General features: G+C 39.7%; 1 protein-coding gene across 1 annotated transcript in view; it reads right to left on the bottom strand.

Annotated features, from left to right (window-relative positions):
• LOC128894830 (uncharacterized) overlaps positions 1-3702 on the bottom strand; it is an 8782-nt gene extending 5080 nt beyond the window's left edge. Inside the window, exons 1-10 of the mRNA XM_054156841.1 lie at positions 3428-3702; positions 2933-3064; positions 2373-2532; positions 2108-2293; positions 1821-2032; positions 1430-1586; positions 1002-1132; positions 768-915; positions 580-709; positions 32-405 (exon numbers count right to left, since the gene is read on the bottom strand). Coding sequence (XP_054012816.1) covers positions 32-405; positions 580-709; positions 768-915; positions 1002-1132; positions 1430-1586; positions 1821-2032; positions 2108-2293; positions 2373-2532; positions 2933-3064; positions 3428-3622 — 1825 coding nt within the window. The 5' untranslated portion in view covers positions 3623-3702. The remainder of the gene's footprint in view (positions 1-31; positions 406-579; positions 710-767; positions 916-1001; positions 1133-1429; positions 1587-1820; positions 2033-2107; positions 2294-2372; positions 2533-2932; positions 3065-3427) is intronic.
• Positions 3703-19961: the final 16259 nt, after the last annotated feature.

The raw sequence follows: 19961 nt of genomic DNA, 5'->3' as shown, positions 1-19961 counted from the left end.
TTTGGACCTTCATTCTTCTTTTCGTTTGGACCTTCATTCTTCTTTTCAGTTGGTCCTTCATGCTTCTTTTCAGTTGGTCCTTCATGCTTCTTTTCGTTTGGATCTTCATTCTTCTTTTCGTTTGGTCCTTCATCCTTCTTTTCGTTTGGTCCCTCATTCTTCGTTTCGTTTGGTGCTTCAGTCTTTGTTTCTTTATTCTTGCCGTCGTTGCTGTCTGTAGAATTCAAGCAGCCTTGGAGGACTGGCAAGATAGAGTAGAACGCCTTCTCGTACTCCTCATCCTCTGGACTCATCAAACGGTCGTGCATGACGAAGTCTTCGTTGCCAAAATCTATCTGCAATCCTTGATCTCCTGATCGTTTCCACGTTGTGTCGTTACTGGCATTCTTGCCTGGTGAAGGATTTCTGCAAACATAAAACATTGTTGGAACCTTGATACAGGAGATAAGCGATGGAATACATTGCAACCACGTAATTCAGGGCCAGTGCCCTAAAGTCTCCCTTAGTCGCGATCAAAATCGCTATCTAACTCTCTTCCAAGAGAACTAGTGTTTTTAATTTTGTCGTGAGTTTGCTTACCCATGTTTGATGAAATTGGACCACAGTGTGACGAGCCTTTTGGAGTACACATTGTAGGGGTCTTGAGGATCAGTGGGCTGGATGACATACATAGGTAACAGCAAAGGAAGGTCGTCCATGTGAGCCGTACCTGAAACAATCGAATATTAGGATATCGAATAATAGCATTATTTAGAAACTATAGTCACCTCCTCTTCTTGGTTCGAGGAATCTGTGGAAATTGTGCTCCGTGTCGTACGACAATCGGTAATAGTAAATGGGGTTGCCACTGTTATTCCTCTGCAAAACCCTTTGCGCCAGATCAGCCGGCGCGGTGAACAAGTACAAGTCAGCTATCTAAAGATAGGAAAGGAAATCATGAGAAACGAACGAGGGTGTGTAATCGTGAAATAGAGTGTATGTGAATATAATCGACGAGATACCTTCAATATCTCGTCTTCAGTGCCATTGGCTATTTTCCCCAACATTTTCGAGAAAAGCTTAGTCGCGCCAAACGATAACCTATCGAGGGTGTCCAGACCACCGATCAACTCCGCCCGCATCGTTTCAATCGCTGCAGGCAACAAGAATAATTGTTCAGAAATGTTTGGTGTAGATCATCTATGTTTGAGCTAGATAAATAAGGCGATTCAGGAGGGTGATAGGTTCCTTGATAAATGATAGGGGATGCTCAAAGTGAGGGTGTTTAAAACTAGGTGACTGAAAGTGTCATGGTCGATGTTTTATCTTCTGTCACAAACGTGGCAGACTTTGTTTACAATATAAAAAAACAATCCCTCTTAGTATACTTCTGAGCATCATATTTTTCTTAACATTATTGAACGAAACAGGTTATGATATTCATGCTTACCAATTCCAAACAGCAACGACTCGTTCTTGTTGTAACCCATCAATATAGGAACTTGGTTGTAGTTTCCAGATTCCATGAACGATAAAGGACAATTGTCCAGGAAATCGTTATCAGTGTTAGTTTCGTACGTAGGTCCCCACGGTATCATGATGGGTGTCTTTAACAAAACAATGAATCATGCAACGACACTTAATCATTTCGTTACATTGAAACATTTTTCAATCATTGTCACCGAGAAATTCTAGCAAAAGCATCGTTAATGGACGAGTTATCTTAAAAAGAACTTCGACAACAAGGGTTAATCTAAATTGACACGAGTGCACTTGAGATCAACTTTTGTAAACATGATAAAACTTATTGTTTGAAGCCATTAAAATAACAGGAAACTTACGACTGCACTGGCGGCGGTCATTTCCAATGATGCCATCACGATATCAGCTATGTCAACTTGCTTCAGCCTCTTAAGTAAGTCCTCGTTACTCGGAGTCACAATCCCCAGCATGGTGCCGAACGTAAAGCCTATCGCGAGGGATTGCGCTGGTGTTTTGAACGACCACGGAGCCAAGGCAGTACCGCTCTGAATGATGGCCTGCGAGAACAAATCTGGAAAGAAACGAATGTTGGTTGGTAGCGTGTAGATTGATGTTTACTATGTACCAAAGGAACTATCGATGTTACCTGCCGACATGGGCGACGCTACGTGATTCATCACCGAGCAAGCGCCAGCGCTCTCACCCATTATGGTCACTCGATTAGGATCGCCACCGAAATTTGCAATATTCTTTTGCACCCACTGCATAGCCATGTTCTGATCCTTCAGAGCTTGATTGCCCGATGCATCAGGAAGACCAAGTGACAGGAATCCTATGGGGAAAAAAGAATATAAGACAGGATGATATAGAATACGAGACAATTTGCGAGAATTAGGCCATTTCGTTCATACCTAGAGCACCGAGGCGATAGTTCGTTGCAACCATGATTATGTCCTCCTCTATAAACCAGTCGGGTCCGTACGTGCCCTGGAAAGACACTCCTGATACGAATCCACCGCCGTATATCCAAAACAACACTGGTTTCAAGTCGCCACCGCCACTGGATCCACCCTGTCGAAAATCGAAAGGATCGTGCAACATTAACCGTACATTCGTAGGTGTTTGCATCGAACGAATGTTCGTATTATATTTCAAATATATCGATGCAAACGTGTCGAGTTTCTCGTATTTGTCGATTCTTTATAAACTGTTCAGTGGTAGCATATTACGTGCTCGTGTACCACCTGTAGGATTCGATATTTGTTTCAAGTCGAATAATATTGAAAAATTTGTTCTGTCTATATTTCTGATCTTTAAGTAAATAAGATTGGAATAATATTTAAAAAAATGTGCACTCTATTTGATAAGCATGGGCGAGAACTTAATGAGGAATCAAATCTAAATTGATGTATGTATGAAGTGACAAACGAAAATGTAGGAGTGATGTATCGCGCTTACAGGGAATACTTACACCTGGGACGTATACGTTTAGGTACAGGCAATCTTCCTTCCCTATAGGCCCAGTGAAGTAACCTTGGGCACATGCTGGTGCCTGACTTGTAGCGTTTAGCACTTTGGTCCATGGGTCAATTTCTTCAGGGTCCTAGGTTCATCATTCATAAAAAAATAGAGAAGAGCACAATAAAATCCGATCTTTTAATCATTTGTCGACTTTTGTCTATTGAAGAACAAGTTGTGAAAAATGAGATAATAATACTGCATCTCGCTTTCAAGGCACACCCCTTTAAGATTCTGGACTCGATGTCTACTAACAAAATTATGGAACCTGTGTCATTGACGTCCCCGAAAATGCCCCTAATGCGTAGGACATAGACGTGGAGAACCCTATGCAATCCCTGATGTTCCCCTTGAAAGGTCGAAGATGTCCTTCGAAGATTTTCCCCATCGATTAAAAAAAAAAAAAACTAGCAGGACGATTCTACAAAATCACTTTCGCGAGACTTACCTTAAATCTGCGATCGTCTACCGGTGGTTTCGCGAAGGGAATCCCGAGGAAGGCTGAGTACTCGCGATCGTTAAACAATGTTTTCATCGTTATGCCCTGAACGGGCCCTTTGTCTGTCTGCACGACCTGCGTCAAATGGTTGCATCGTACTCCCGTCGCGAGGAAAACGATGGCGAATATGATGGTGCTCCTCATCTCTGCACCGAGTTGAGTATTGAAGACGTGACACGTATGGCGCAGTTGGTATAAGTAATTTCAACCTGAATGGTGAACAATTTCGATTTTATATAGCGTACTGCACGCCAGATGCGACAAGCTCCGCGTTAAAACTTTATTTGGAAAGAATATTTTTCACGAGTCGGTTATTAGTCAGTTGAATTATAAATTATCCCCTGTCGTTGGATCGACGTCCTTTATTACGCTTTCGCGTTAATCATGATGAGAGACATGGTTGAATTATTGTGGCATATAGACGCGGGTGTCTCGCAGATGTGTGAATTGTTGCGTGACGTGCTTTGACGGTGTTGTTGTATTTAGGTATAACGTTACTTGTAGTTTATGTTGATATTGGTTAGCTGACATGGTGAGGTGACTTTCCATGTCAGTTGACGTGACACATATCTGTCAATTATGTAAAAAAAAATCTGTCAAAAATAAGAATGTCATATTTGTCATTGTATCGTCGTGTGGGCGTCATGAATGAATTGGCGATATTCTCCCGATGAAAATGAGTCCAAACACGACCCTTCTCGGACTACTTTCAATTGCGCGCAAAAATATTTTCAAAATTGAGTTCGCTAACGTAAAATTGAGTTCGATAACATAAAATTGAAAATAGTCAAAACTAGGCCGTGTTTGGGCTCATTTTCATCGGGAGAGTTTCGCCAATCCATCGATAATATTCTCGCTAAGAAATAAAGCCAAATAAAAACAATTTCCATTCCATCATTTAACAGGGTGAGTCATCTCTTCTTGGGTTGCACTATAAATGCACCCTGTGCACTTAGTATTTCCATGTACTAGCAATTTCAAAATCTGAAATGAAAATGATGAAGTTTTACTTAAACAACGACCAACCAACAAGCTTCCACGTTCTTCATGCGTTCCATATTCTTCCTGGCGCTCGGAACGCAGCCTCCGCTGGCTTTTTACTGGAACTTCATCGATGCCCCTCGACTGCCTCCCTGAATTCAACACGTGCAAGCTCTTATTGTCAGCCAGCGGAAAAGGGTATCGAAGTTGTTACTTTAAAATGGAAGAGGCAATACGTGACCGGCTGTATAGGTTCCCTTCGTGAGCTTTTGTGTCGCAGAGACGCGACCCATTAGATAACACGTGCCTCGATAGTGAAGCAGTTCGCAGCTCTTCTTCGAAGTACATCTGTCGCGTTTCAGGCTGAGCATAATACTGGAATAAATCCCATGATCGTGTCTTCGACCAGCCATAATCATACGAAACGATAGAACATGCCTCTTGCCATTTGAATTATGGCGTTTCAAGTATTTCAGAGTGTACACTTTCAATTATTTGAAGAATACATCACTGTGAATTATTTTTATTGGTAGAATCGTTATATACGTTCTGAACTTCATATTTTTATCCATTGCGTTTTAAATGTCACCAAACTCACTCTCTAATGGCTCTGGTCCGAGTGAGCACCTCTTAGACAAGACTCCCTATATATTGAAAAGTATTAATTGGACGAAAAATGTACTTTAACCTTACCATTCCATTTAAAACAGAAGGAATTGTGACTTTTTGTTATTTAAAATGGTGAAGGTGTTAACGTGACCTTTTTCTAGGAGAACCCTCGACGAATCCATCCCTGAGACTCCTCAGCTGCTACGCTTTTCCTCGTCGTTTGTCATTATAAGAGTTCGCTGTCTGCTTTGAACTACAGAATCGATCGGAACCCATCGGCGTTAGGCTTATGCAACACTTTCGACACTTCTCAACACGTGTCGTGCTTATGCAACCTATTTGGCAGCCATGCGAGTGCGCTTACTTTTGATTTTTCCGCCTGGAACCACTTGGGTGGTCCATAACCTTCTTTAATTAAAAATGCAAAGTTAAATTGAACAGACAAATAAAGATTCTTGGTCTATACAAAATAATATAAAACATTTTTTTGTAATAGAGAAAAAGAATTGTGGTACCTTCAGAAGGCTCGTATAGTATCACTCATATAAATAATATATAATTAGTTAGTCAAAGAAGTTAAGCAAAAATACCACTAAAAAATAATAATAAATACACTAAGAATTAATCAATTATGAAGGCTCTCAGTATTCAATTTTACCAATATTTAATTTCTCAGAATAACTCAGAATTGTCAATTAATAATAATCGAAGCATCAACAAGAAGGTGGTTGCGTAACTCCGACAATGACGAAATAACAAATACAGTTTCATTCAGTAACTGCTTTCGAAACAGTTGACTTAGCATCATAACGTAGGAGGAAGTTGGACAGAGTACGTAATAAAGTAGAACTTCCTGCTGGTGAATATTTCATGGGACTTCGTATAGCCCCGGGTGAATTCTGGGGTGCAACCTTGAGAGAAAAGTTAACTTTGGCGAAGTATTTATGAACACGAACGTACCTGTTCCTTTTCCTGTGGGACAGATAAGCTTACCATTTAAAAAACCAATTAAAAATAAATTCAATTCAATCTTCGACCTTCTTCTGTTTAAAGTGAATACTTTTCAATTCGAATGCAGTTGAGTTGAAAACTGTTTTTTTCTTTTCAAAATTTAAACGATATTGCCGTGATGTCGAATTTTGTTCTGATAAACCATTTATGAGATGCAAAGTAAAACAGTGCAACACTCCGGAGACCTAACTCTCGCTTGGTCAGAGAGTAGTCAGTTTCCCCTTCGCGCGAAGTTAGGATGCAGGGAAGGAAAGTGATTGAAACATAACGCTGGTATGGTTAATACGTCTTTTTCTACGTGTCTATTTATTATGAAAATATAATACAAAACATCCTATGTTGTATTACATAGATAACAATGCTCAATTAACGTTTTCTTTCCCTTTTTGTCTTGTAACGTTACCATCCAACACTATGAGAAGCATATCAGGATAGGTAATGTGTTCTCTTATTCCACGTTCTTATTATTTTCGTTTTCGTTTATCGTTTTCTTTTTTCTTTTTTTTTTCGTTTTCATCATCGTTTCTTCGTCTTACTTCGTTTGGAGGAAAGGCCCGATATACAGAGAAGATTACATAGACGAGACGTTATAGAGCAGAATTACAGACTGAAAAAAGAGAAACGAAAGTTTCCAGGGAGTTTCACAAAGTCGTCCGTTCGATCGAGCGGAACAGGAACTGGGAATTTCGGGGGTTGAGGAGGCTTCAAAGGGCGGGTGGTGTTTTCAATTTGCTCGTCCCCCGTGGGTCACGTGGGGCCCAAGGTTGAGAGCCAGGATCAAATGGGAACCGGAAGGGGGAGGGTTCTTGTTTCGCGTGTCGATGCACAATTGGAGTTTTGTATTAGCGCTAGTTTACAAATAATACAAATGTATGTAAATATTCGTTATAATAATAGGTTCCCTCTTAGCGAGAAAGAAGCTTAAAGCTAATTCATCTAGCGTCACTATCGTTTTCACACCATGCTAATACTACGTGTTCCAGGTGGTACCCGTGAACAGCCGTGTCGTAGTCGGTCGAACGTGTTTACCCGACCAGTGAGAAGAATTGTAGACGAAAATACGTTTGTGACTGCCGCCATCGCGGCTGGAAATCGAAACGACGTTTTCCCCGAGTCGTTTCACAGGGGTGGGGAGTGGGGGGGGGGGGACCATTTTTACTCGAACGGTAATCCACCTTCTTTGGGAAATCGTTTTCGGATACGTTTAACATGTCCACCAGCTGAACATCTTTCACAGAGTTTGATCACGTTTGGGGCCGAACCGAAACGAGAAATTTCTTGATTGAACTCGAGAATTCAGCGAACACGTGGCGAGGTTGGGTGATAGGGATATCGTTTCGTAAAATACCAAAGAATTCTGGAGATAATTTGAAACTCAAGAGTATCGAAAATTCGAAGAAAGGTCAGGGGTACAAAAATATCTACTCTTGAGGATTTATTTATATTTCGCTGTTGCAAAAGATTCAATGAGAATGTATTCCAAACTATTAGGACTGTGATTGTTGAAGCATTTCTACGTTATGCCTTTAATAACTAAGGCGATCTGTTTCGAAGTAGTTAGTTCAAGGGTCAGAGGTTCAGAGAATCATCCCTTAGTGTTCCATTCAATCGATATTAGTCTTCTGAATGTTCCCAGCTGCATAAAAATAGCGACCACCTTGTTAAGTTCTAATTTTTGCAATTCAGAAAGATATTATAAGAGATCAATTAGGCAATACATTTGGAAAACAAGGTTACTCTTAAAGTACTTCATCTAGACAAAATGGAGATTAGTTCATAACCCAATTACCAAATTACCCACGCTACACTTTCCTCCAATTTGCCTTAAAAAACGATGTAATAATCACAGTGCCCCAAGGACGATGCACTTTTGCAGATTTCCTTTTTAACCTTCCTTCTCCTTGCAACCCCGACACCAAACGTGATCTCGGTTTAATGGACCCGTTAAAGGAAAAGGAGCCACAGTCTCGATCTTCTCGAGACACGCGAGCATCGAGGAAAAGCTTGGTAAAGGAACGATAAACCGATAACAAGACGCGTTCGAGCACAGATGACGAGGAGTCGTGAAAGGAAAGAAAAGATGGCCGCGTAAGGGAGGATGAACAGGGTCCGAATACGTTGCTCTCTACTCAACAGTGTATTGTCAATCGTTTCGTTCTTGAACAGATAGCGAGCTTAGCTGTCACAGGCACCGAGTGAAATACATTAGCGATCTCTACGATAACTCTATATCACTACCGTTTTTTTTTTTTTTTTTTTATTATTAGGCGAAATTCGATCGGCCAGAGTCCCCTGGCCTCGCCGTAGCGCCACTCCCACCCCCTCGGAGACATTGCGTTTGTTTTCGTCGTGTACGAGTTGGGCAAAATTGTATTCTGCATCATGCAAACGCGTACGATTTTCTGTTACGAATTATTTTGTCATCTTCGCGAGACAGTTCGTTTCTGCGATTAAAATACCGATTTTCATCAGACTAATAACGGATGAAAAGAGTGTTCATCTTTTATTCGTTATTCGAAGTTTCCACGTGGACGAGAATTTTGCCCACCTCTGGAGGGGGAAGTGGACGTGCGATGGCTGCAGGGGTGGGGGGTGACACGTGCGGCAACGCGAACCCCGGACGAGCCTGTCGACCTAGGCAATTAGTGTCATCTACGTAAATGCTAAATACATTTAGCACTACGGTCAGAATAAATTAATGACCATACATAGTGTCCACGTGTTATGTGGGTACCGTGAATGTAAACCGTGTGATAGAATCGTGTATGTTTTCGTGTTACCTGTATGAGTGTCAGTGTAATTATAATCAGGTGTACACAAGTGCCATCCGTGTGTATGTATGTGTGTGTGTGTGTGTGCGTGTAGCTGTGTGAAAGAGGAATTTATGTGAATGTCGACAAGGTGTTCTGACTACGGCATTTTTCTTCTCAATTATTAATATCGTTTACCTTTAGTACCATTAATTTCGTTAATTACCTTTTTTAACTCTATATTGCTTTTTGTATTGCTTCGGCGGCAGTATAGCCCTACGTAGTCATGCAAGGTATAATTTTTTTTTTTTATCGTTTCGTTAATAGATACAATATAACTGGTGTATCATCGTCGTTCAATGATAATCGCGACTTAACACGATGATAAGAATAGAAACGAGGACAATATATGTATATATGTATATATGTAAATATATATATATATAAATATATATATATAAATACGTGTTCAACACACCGACGAAAGTAAGAGAAGAGTCGCCTGAACGGTTTATAATAATCGTGGCCAGGTTTGAGCCCCGTTGTGGTACGCCATCTTGCGAACCGTGTCGATGATGATGACAATAATAATGGGCAATAATAATAATCGAAGCGACAAATCATTGCAATTATACCAGCCTACCGTAATTTTCGGTATAATTTCATCGGTAATACCGTTTCAACATATTTCTATAAATATAGTTAACTTCGCATTTCGCGTGTACTGTACTTTTAAGTAAAAGCTATAAAATATGGATACCTGCGCAATATCTTTTTTTCTATTTGCTTTTTCCCTTTCACTCAATCTCTCTCTCTCTCTATCTATCTCTCTCTGTTTTACTTCCACGCACTCTAGCTCTCTTTCTCTCTCTCCCTCTCACCCTCTTGTTGTCCTATTTCGACATTTTTCTGTTTATCTCACCCTCGAATCATCGCGACGATTCGTTTTGCGATCTCTATCTCGCTCGTCGTTATCTCATCCCTCGAACCTCGTTGTTCGAATATTATAATATATATATATATATATATTTTTGTATGTATATAATATATATATATATAATAGATTTATGTATACCAATGTAACCAATGGTGCACGTTTGTCGCGTTACATCGTATTACCTCGTCTTAAAAAAAGCCATTGCTAGTCTCCTCGTCGCTTCGTTTTTTTTCTCTTCATCTCTAATTACAATAATTAGTCTTACTAAACTGTTTATTAGGCGCGCTGCGTGTGTATCGTGTGTGTACGTGTTCCGTGTATCGGTGTGGCTGCGTTTAAAAAGTTTCGTTACCTCTATCCGTTACCGTTTCATACATATCTCTCATTCTCTCCTTTTTTTTTTCTATCGTTCTCGCTTCGCTAATTATTCATTGTTCGACAGCTAATTTATTGTAACGCGTTACAAACGCTTATTTGCTACTCTGTATACGTGTCGGTGTGATGTGGATCCTTGGTTTCTGTGTGTGTATGCGTGACCCTTGCGCCGCTAAGTCGTCGTTACGATTAAAATTTATTAAGATTAAAAATTCATCGGCCTATTCGTTATATTTTATTTTTTTTTTAATCCTTATCTGCGCCGTTATTTATTTATATTAATCGGTCGCGCGTTTGCCTCGTCGAGGATCCGCGACCGCCTACGAAGTTATTGCTTTTGAATACCCCGGCTTCCTTGGGAGCATCCAATTGGAACAATATCCCGTAAATATCAGTCGTACTTCGGAGGAGGCAGGGATTATTATTTTTTTTTTTCTTTTAGGCGGTTTTGTTTCACTACTCGTTTTTAACTTGGATTAGTGTATGTGTGTGTGTTCCTTGTTTTGTTTTCCTCGATGGTGCTATCACAATGCGTACAATATTCGATATCTATATGCGTTATAGGTAAGGTTAAGGTTCACCTTATATCACATCTGTCCCTAACGCGCCGTGACTCGCGACGACAGAGCAGCTCGATCAAATTTTACAACCAATGTTTCCTTTGCAATGCCAAACACGTCAATTTCACACGTTTGCATATTTTGTTTTAGTGCCTTAACGGAAATTCGGGAAAGGAATTGTTAAGAATGGCGCCATTATACCTTCGTGGAGACCGAGACAAAATGGACGTCAGTGGCTTTATCTATGAAACAAACAAATAGAAGTTAATACTCCAGTTGATTTGGTAAGTTGTTTTCAGAAATCGTATATAGTTAATTTTGTTGTTAGATTACTCTATACTTTTTTGTCTTAGTGAACTTGAAGAACAAATTTCTCGTATTATTTTCGCACTAGCCTTTTTGCTACGGTATAATGCGCCACTGTAAAATTCACCAAGACACCTAATGTCTTTGAACTGATTAATTAGTATATAGATAAACAATTTCTTTCTCGTGTAGTAAAATAAAATTAAAAAGTCTCTGTCGACGCGCGTCACGGTGATTAGCTCATTTAGTTTACAGGTTCGCAATCAATAATAACAACAATAATAATAATAGTTCGCAATCATTATCGTCGTCGTCGTCGTCGTCGTCGTTGTTAATATTTGGTACACGCAAGCGTTTGTAATCTCGGATCATCGCTCGATATTGCTTTCGTTATCGCTCGTCGTTTCTCCTCCCGTCACCTGTCGCTTCCTCTTGCAATTTCGTTTGTCGCTTCTTTCTCTCATTAATACCTGTAATTGACACTGTCCGTAACTCGTTGGAACGCATTATACACACTATAACGAATAATTTTACTTGGTGTATAGGCACTTTTTTCCCCACCGTTCTCCACCTTCGTTCATCACCTCTCGCTCTTACGCTACCCCCGAAACAACAAACCTCGCTACGAATTTATCATCCCTAACCCATTCGTGGTTCCGCTTTCGAAGGAAAAAGCCTCGGAACAGTCGTTTCCTAACGCCAGAAACGTCCACGGAATCGAATCGGAACTCACGCGTATCACACCGATAAGGAATTATCGAAATGGACCTCGGTTAACAGAATTATTTCAATGTACGAAAGGACATCGGCACAATGAAAGTGTGGAGAAGACTAGAGATAGAAGAGTCGTTCCCTCGCCACCCTCGTAACCTTCGACCAGCCTTGTTTTCCTCCTCAAGGTAGCAAAGCCTCATTTTTCTTCCTTTTTCTCCGAGACAGTTCTGAAACTCTCCTTTTAGGACAGACTCGATCAATCACCAACAGGCTGATGGAAGCGGGGGTTGGCTTTCACGGAAACGGAAAGTGGAAATCGAAACCGGAAATGGTACAGCGACAGACAGTAGAATTTCGAGCGAGAGGACTTCTGTCATAGCACATTTGTTTCCAGACGTGGTGAATTGTACTTTAACTAAAAGTTGACTTGTGGAGTGAGTTTTAAAATTTGCGTGCATTTTTGAGAAAATGTTCATTTTGAAAACAGAATTGTAGTAGACGTAATATATAGGTAAGAATCTAAAGCAGGGTTCTCCTTTGTTTAGATCATTTTTTAAATGTGTTTTCAAGACTGACTTCTCCATATGCTTGGTTAAACATTCGAGAAGTTAAACATTCCGCCATCTAGCAACATTATCTAGAGCCACTGAATTCCTTAAGCCTCGTAGAACGAGTTTCAGTAAACATTAGCAGGTAAAAGTTATTTATCACAGAAATTATTTGCTATACAACTACAAATAGTTTATTATACTGTGGTGTATTGATATCAATAACTAATTTAAAATATCTCTTTTTAATCCAATCAAGAAAACAGAACGCTGCTTTAAATCTCATCTATCAAAAACTACTTGCCCATAATTGCCTTCGCATTCTTTCTTCTTAAAATAAAAAACAGTGTCAGCATCAAATTCCCACGTCCAGAAAACGCAAGTGTCGTTACAGTCAACGTGTATATATGTACACACCCGGCGCTTTGTTTAATTATTAATTGCGAACGCTTTGCAGGTTTGCGACCGATGTTCGACGCATATGAGTCGCAAACGAAGTGGAAAGTATCAGCGAACAGTGATAGAATCGCAGAGAGAATATTCTCGTGACAAAAGCGAGAAAAGAAATCATCGCGCGACTTTGAAGAGATTGGAACGCTTCTCTCAAATGGTATTCCTCGTGATTACTAATCAAATTCACTAGCAAACAGTGAATTCGATTCGTCGCGTTCGACTGTCATCGTGACGTCACCGATGATCGCTTTTTCTCGATATTTTCCGCGTCAATCGAGAATGCGCGCGCAATTGCGACGCTGAAAGCGAAGAGAATGTTTAATTTCTCGGTTTCTTTATTTTGTACTCAATATCACTATTATAAACGATTGACTTGCTAACGATCGTTAGTTGACCTAACGAGACACTTAATGAAGTTATTGACTCGTTATTGACTCGTTTCTAGTTCTTGAGCATGCACAGGTCGATAATACGCGCGCATTTTCGATTGGCGTGTATTGCTATGCCACACATGGAATTACACGGGAACCCGAGTGTCGTTTCTTCGAACGATCAATGAGTAAGTTAATATGTTATTGCTTATGTAAATAACTTTGCAATTACGACCCGACGTGACGCTCGAAATCTCGCGGTTCTGACCAGGGACGAGCAGAATTTCGGTCGAATAATGGACCACGAATGAAACCAACGTTTATTCGGTCGAACGGTAAAATCTCTGTTCATTCATTCATTGCGAAATATTTCATCCTAAAAACTCTAATTTTCATTCCACATCTAAACGGTTGTTTATCTTTTACTCGAAATTTGTATCTAAATGAGAATTTTACTCGTCACTGGTTTCGTTGACGTTTCTCATCGAGCAGTTTTCCATTTTTCCCCGCCCACACTGGAAGATTTACATTGAGAACTGTTCTCCCCTCTGGAAAGTTTGATTTCCATCGTGAAATACACGATTTACTTTTTCCAGCGACGTGTTTGCGTGCTTGTGTATATTTTTCGTTAACACGACGGTGGAGTGAAGTTATGTTTGTCGTTCCTTCTCGACCCTCGTTTTGCTCTTACCTCGTGCCGAGTTTCGAGCGTTTCGTCGTGGTCGCGTTGCAAACTTCACTCGCGACAAATTATCAAATTTACCGAATATGGTCAATCATCGAAGCCTCCCACGCTTAACGGTGTTCGAATATTTTGTACATCTTGTTGGACGATTACACGCGAAAAATTATTCTACGTCGTAGTATTGCTTGCGATCCGACTGGATTACGATTAGTTCTATTTATCAGACGCGAGCCGAATCGATAATTTATCAGCAAAAATTAAGGTATCACTTTTTTCTCGTTTTTTTTTTTTTTTTACTTTTAATTTTCTTTTGAGCTCTCGTCGTAGCGCCAGGAGCTCGATGGTTCGCTGTCGCTGCGACGCACGTCCGAATGGTCCAGTCGTTTCAATTTTAAAAAACATGGTGTTCACGTTCCGCGTACTTTAAATATTATTGACACGTTTTTTTCCTCTATTTCCTTATTGAGTATTATACCGAGTATAATTGAACATTTAATACACATTTTCTCATTTCTCTTGTTCCACGAACATTAAACATCGACGACATAAATGCGGTTACACAAGTAGCCATTAAAATCCCGTGTTTTGAGCGTTATTGACGTGACGGTCGCGTGCAAACTTTCATGTTCCAACGACACACATAGCTCGCGCGAAAGACTTTGCACGCGACGCAATGGTTCTCGAAACTGATGTCCACCTTGCAGTTGTTACGAGCAACTAAACAGTTTCAAATACAAGTTCGTTTAACTCTTTGTAGTCGTATTGCCTAAATCAAAGTATCAATTTTTATTCAAACGTATTTAAGATGTGTGGATATTATGCATTATCAAGATAATCGATTTTTATACAGATTTCGTTAATTTTTGGGTTATAAGTTATAAAATGCTCTTTTGAATTTTATGAGAGATTCATAAAGACGTGAAATTTCTTTGTTGGGAATAGTCTGAGAGGCTGTTAGATATTCCATCTAATGGACACATTTTGTAGAATTTGATTTACAAAGGTTATAAAAATGTATGTAACCTGATAATTTAGCTGCGACACTTTAAATTGAACTTCTTCTCGTCACTGAATATTGATCAACACTCTTATTTCTTCCAATATACGTGCATTTTTGCATATTCTAAATGATTACTTCAATTTTTAATGTTTTACGTTTGCACTGCCATGAAGTACATGGATGGAATTACCAAGGTAAAGAGTACGACCGCGAAGAGTTAAATTTGTTTATCCCTACCCATTCGATATCGTAAAATACGGTTTATCGATGCATGATATTTGTAAACGAAACGTAAAAGTCGAACGAAAACGGAGAATGTACCACAATCTATTTTCGATCTATTCGATCATCTGTCAGGTTCCCTTCTCCCTTTAAGACTGTTTAGTATTAGTGTTTCGTTGCGTTTAGACATCCACGATATCTCGAATAATTATCAACATGAAATCGCATATTCCAACCTTGCGATCACGTTTAACCTTGCAACGTATAAGATTTGTATTCTGTCTTTATTCGTGTCACTTGTCTGTGATTCATTAAAAATCTGCTACTGTGTCGTTGCCCCAGTTTCTACCAACTACACCTTTAAAATTAATTCCAACATTGCGTCACACTCTCGTTATTACTTCGATTCTACTCGAGCAATTATTCATTCCTCTAATTTTATCACAAATTACATTGTGTTTCGAATTAATATCTCTGTTAGTGTTTCGTGTAACTACAATCGACGCAGTCGTTATCGGTTGGTAGATCTAGGTTCGGATTAGTATTAGCTATTACCGCCTGCGATCGTTACCGACTACACTTACACATTATCGGTTGATTAATGCATGTTGCAGTCGGTACCAACCGATATCGACCGCGTTCGATAGCAGCTACGATTGAAATTACCATTGACGTGTGTTTACGTTGTAATTTAACCAGTTACATTTAATATTTATAGCCACCACTGTTAATCGCTGCCGACATATAAATTGTTGTATCCTGCTTGCAATTACTGTCAATATCCAGTAAAGAATCGCTTTTTAAATCTGTCGCTTTCAAGTTACGTATTCGCGACGTTAACTCTTCGCGGCAGTAGAAAATCTTCACTCGAACGGTGTTTAACGTTACTGACCATTTGTTTCGACTAATTTACGGCACGTTTGCTCGTCGAGCAACACTTATACCACTTATCGTAGTCGATAGTGAACCTACTTCGCCATTTTCATTTACTTCTAACTTTGCCGCGCGCGAAAGGTCTCGTAACTACTCGAATAGGAGTTCGAACCTTGTGCCGCAAAGTGTTAAAGACATTAACGTCGCGAAGCTTGGAAAATATTATCCGTTAACGCTGGAGAAACTGGGGAAACGTACTGAAATACTGCTGTTATCACACACGCTTGCACAACACGAAGAAAACAAACAAATCGGTTTTTTCAGCGACGAATCAGGGCAATGTCACGTCGAGACAGGCTTCCGCCGTCATAGAAAAAGCAACACGATCGTGGTGCGATCACGGACGAACCAAGGAGACAGAAAAACGAAACAACTACATCTTCACACCGATATTTATCGAATATTGGCCCGACTGGGGACCCAGTTCTCGCCAGTATAACATTACTTACTTTATAGTGCATCTCGTCTAGTGTGACTCTTATATATTATATTCTATACGCTTTAAAGTTTTCACCTTCGATATCACTACTGCCGTTTAAATCCCTACTAACTCTTTACAACGTTACATCGTTCTCTATGCGTTTTTTCATATTTACACTTGATCGCGGTGAATCTGCGAACCAAAGGGGGAAACGAATCACGATCAAAAGAAAGGATGGATGTAACGACGGATAAATGGCGGTAATGTTAGTAATCCGTATTAAGCGATACATAGGTCGAGTTTCGTTAATTCTCTATGTATATATATATATATATATATATATGTATATAATATCGTAGATGTATAAGTGTATATACTATATTATGTTTATGCATCAAGTATGTGCGTGAGCGATCGGGTTTACGCGACTGTCCCTCGTTCGTTGTATCCTTCAAAATATAACGAACACGTCCTTCGTTGCATCTGTTGTTAAAATATAATAGAATCTTTTGTTTTCGCTTTTTATGCCTTTCTGCCGCGTTACGCTTCAACTGCGCGAGCTTTTTATTTTTACCCCATTTCTCGCCTGGTCTATTTATTTTTCCCTCTGCTTGTTCGACGTCGAAGTAGGGATGCCCGATTCTGAATCGATTCTGATTCTATAGATTTTCTCGTGCCTGATTCTGGCCACTCGCGAAATGTAAACATTATTCCACCGTTTCGTGGTAAAATAAATATTTTCCCTGGGATTTCTACGCGTTTCTAAAGAAAAAGTTCCATGAAATTATTTGTCCCTTGAGCGACGAACCCAGCAGAATGTTATCAAACCATCTGCAATATTTACTATTTTTTAATTTATTTGTATTAAATCAGCGCCTAATTAACGGTGCTTGATTTAGTATTACAACCTGTAAATTTCTATACGTTAGAGATAGTTGGTAACTAGAAACAATCTTTTGAATTTTCAGCCTAATTCTAATCGAACATCCCTACGCGTGTGCCTTAATTGCTTAATCTGGACAATTTTGCAAGTGGCGCGACGAGCGAGGAACTGAATTGAGTTTTGGCGGTTCGTTGCTACTAGACACCCTCTAATCGGTCTCCAGCTGCTACAAGACTTTTATTTCGTTGTTAGCTTGGAACTTGGAGCATAATACGCGTTATGGCGACTTTCGATTTGATGGAGAATGCACGCACGCACCTCATGGATAAGTTAACTAATCATATTTTAAAAATAAATTTGGGTTAAATGGAGAGCTCTAAAAAAAATCTACAAGAGCCAAGACTATTAATAGATCTCGCATTAATCCAAACCTACGGCATTTTATAGAAAACGCAAGGATTTTCCATGTATTCCTAATAGAGGACACAAATTGTATATCAGAAGTGTCAATAATATATTCTTGTCTTGGGATGTTAGACGTTATTGCTCGCTCGTTAGGAAAAGTCGACGTTCCTCGAACACAATCGATCAACACGAAGGTGTAAATATTAATCGTATTACATAATTAACGCAAAGGTCGTGAGCAACGCGTTGCCTCGTCGCGAGTACTTCCTGATACAGTTTGCGAAATGTAGTTGCCACGAGCGTGTCCGAAGCGTAAACAAACTGTTTTTGCGGAACGTAATAAGCATTACTCGTAACGGCAGCGTCGCTGTTCTGAAATATTCTGTTCGGGGTTTCGTCAACCGGAAAACGGAATTGGAGCACCGTAAGGCAGTGCTTCTCAACAGGTGTGCCACACTGTTACGTGAATTTTTATTGGAATATTAAGCAACGAATATAACCAGCGCGTAGAAATTTACTGGTGACGTTATTTCGGTCGAGCAGTTACATTTTTATTTTCTTGTAGCGAGGTATTTCATTTTATGGTTCAAATTATTATTTTCGGAAATAACAATTGTTTATGTGTGTTTTGCTATTGTGAAGAACAACATGAAGCATAACATAGCCTGAAGATAAAAGAGTTACATCAAAGAAAAGGATTTTAAGTACCTCATTAAATCCTAAATTTAATTAATTTTTATATGTGTCTGTTATTCGAATATCGTAACTCTTCGTGACTTTATGATTTTAATTTATTGAGCTACCGTAAAATTTCTTTACAGTATGAAATAATCTTTTTGTTGTTTGAAAAAGTGTATCTTACGAATCTTGGCCTGCTCTAAAGGCCTGTTTTCGCGTGTACGTTTATCTGTGACTGAAATGTCGCGACACCGCGACATTTAAGTTTCGACGATGACAAATGTCGTGACGTTCCGAGTCACGGCATTAAAAGTGACATTTTATGTCACGTAAGGACGGACCTTAAGCCTGTGGCGAGATTGGGAAGCACTGCCACAAGGGTTGCAAGGAATGAGAGACTTACGTAACCGCGCAACTAACGCCGCGTTTCTATGTGCAGGCACGTAAGAAACTTAACGGTCGAGCTGCTGCGATACACATCTGATATTCGCCACGATTATTCCACGCTCGCATTCGTTTGTCGCGAATTTTGAACGTGACCTGCGATTTTTTCGAAATAAGAGGAAATCAAGTCACGTATTAAAAACTGGCAGTTATGCTGTACGAGGTATGTAGTATTATTAGGTCCATTTTCAAAATTAATTTATATTGGATTCACTTTGGTTTGAACAATTATGATTCATACAGTTAATGTATTGCAAAAGTATGAGTATTCAGATCCTGTGGATGTATCTCTACCTTTTATCACTCTCGTGATTAATATTCTGTGACAATCATACGTGATCCTGAACAAGTAATAATTATTCAATTTTATTCACATTTCTGTCAAGTGGTAGAATTTGTGACGTTCCTCTAAATGAGGAAACAATTTAGGAAAAAGATCTCCTAAAATTCTAGAAATCTCAATAACATTGTGGAGTAGTAACAAAACTATTAAACAATTCAAAGGTGTCGCCATTTCCTTTTGATCGAACAGTTATTATCGTGCGTGCATTCTCGACGACAGTCGCAAGCTGAATCGAGACTGGGGGAAATTAATGTCCGTGTAATCCGTTGAATTTGATTGTGAAAAATTGTGGGTGGCTACTTTGGTGCGTACGTACTTAACGCTAGAACTAGATCCTGAACACATCGTTCTCTAAGTGACGTCGGTGCCGTTAAGCGCATTTTATTATCATCGACGGAGTCTAAGGTACTCGACTATTTCGTGCCCGCGACAAAATGGCGCCGTGTGGTCCAAGAAGCGCGGTTCGAACGAGTCTGCCGAAAACAACACACGAGAAGGTACGGTTTCCTATGCGTGTCACGTGTCGTGGAAGTCACGTTGGCGAAGCTAGGGGTTCCCTTATCTGTTATCATTCTCGTCGGAATATATAAAATATATTATGTATAATAATATATCGTATATATATCAGTGTACTAATTTAAACGCTATCGCTATATTAAATTGAGACGAAAGACGCGCCTATTGACGTTCCCCAATTAACCACGATGCCTCAGAGATGGGCAAAATTTCACAGTGGTGGATTATCAACACTCGAGGCAGGGGTAGAGAATTTTTTTCATGACGCTGGTCGAACTCAAGCAGCTTGAAAGAATAATGGATGGTAATGTAGGGATTAAAAGCTGTTCATTAATTGC

Source organism: Hylaeus anthracinus, unplaced genomic scaffold, assembly GCF_026225885.1.
Source record: "Hylaeus anthracinus isolate JK02 unplaced genomic scaffold, UHH_iyHylAnth1.0_haploid 4, whole genome shotgun sequence".
Taxonomy (NCBI): Eukaryota; Metazoa; Arthropoda; class Insecta; order Hymenoptera; family Colletidae; genus Hylaeus; species Hylaeus anthracinus.
This window is presented reverse-complemented; position numbering and strand designations above follow the sequence as displayed.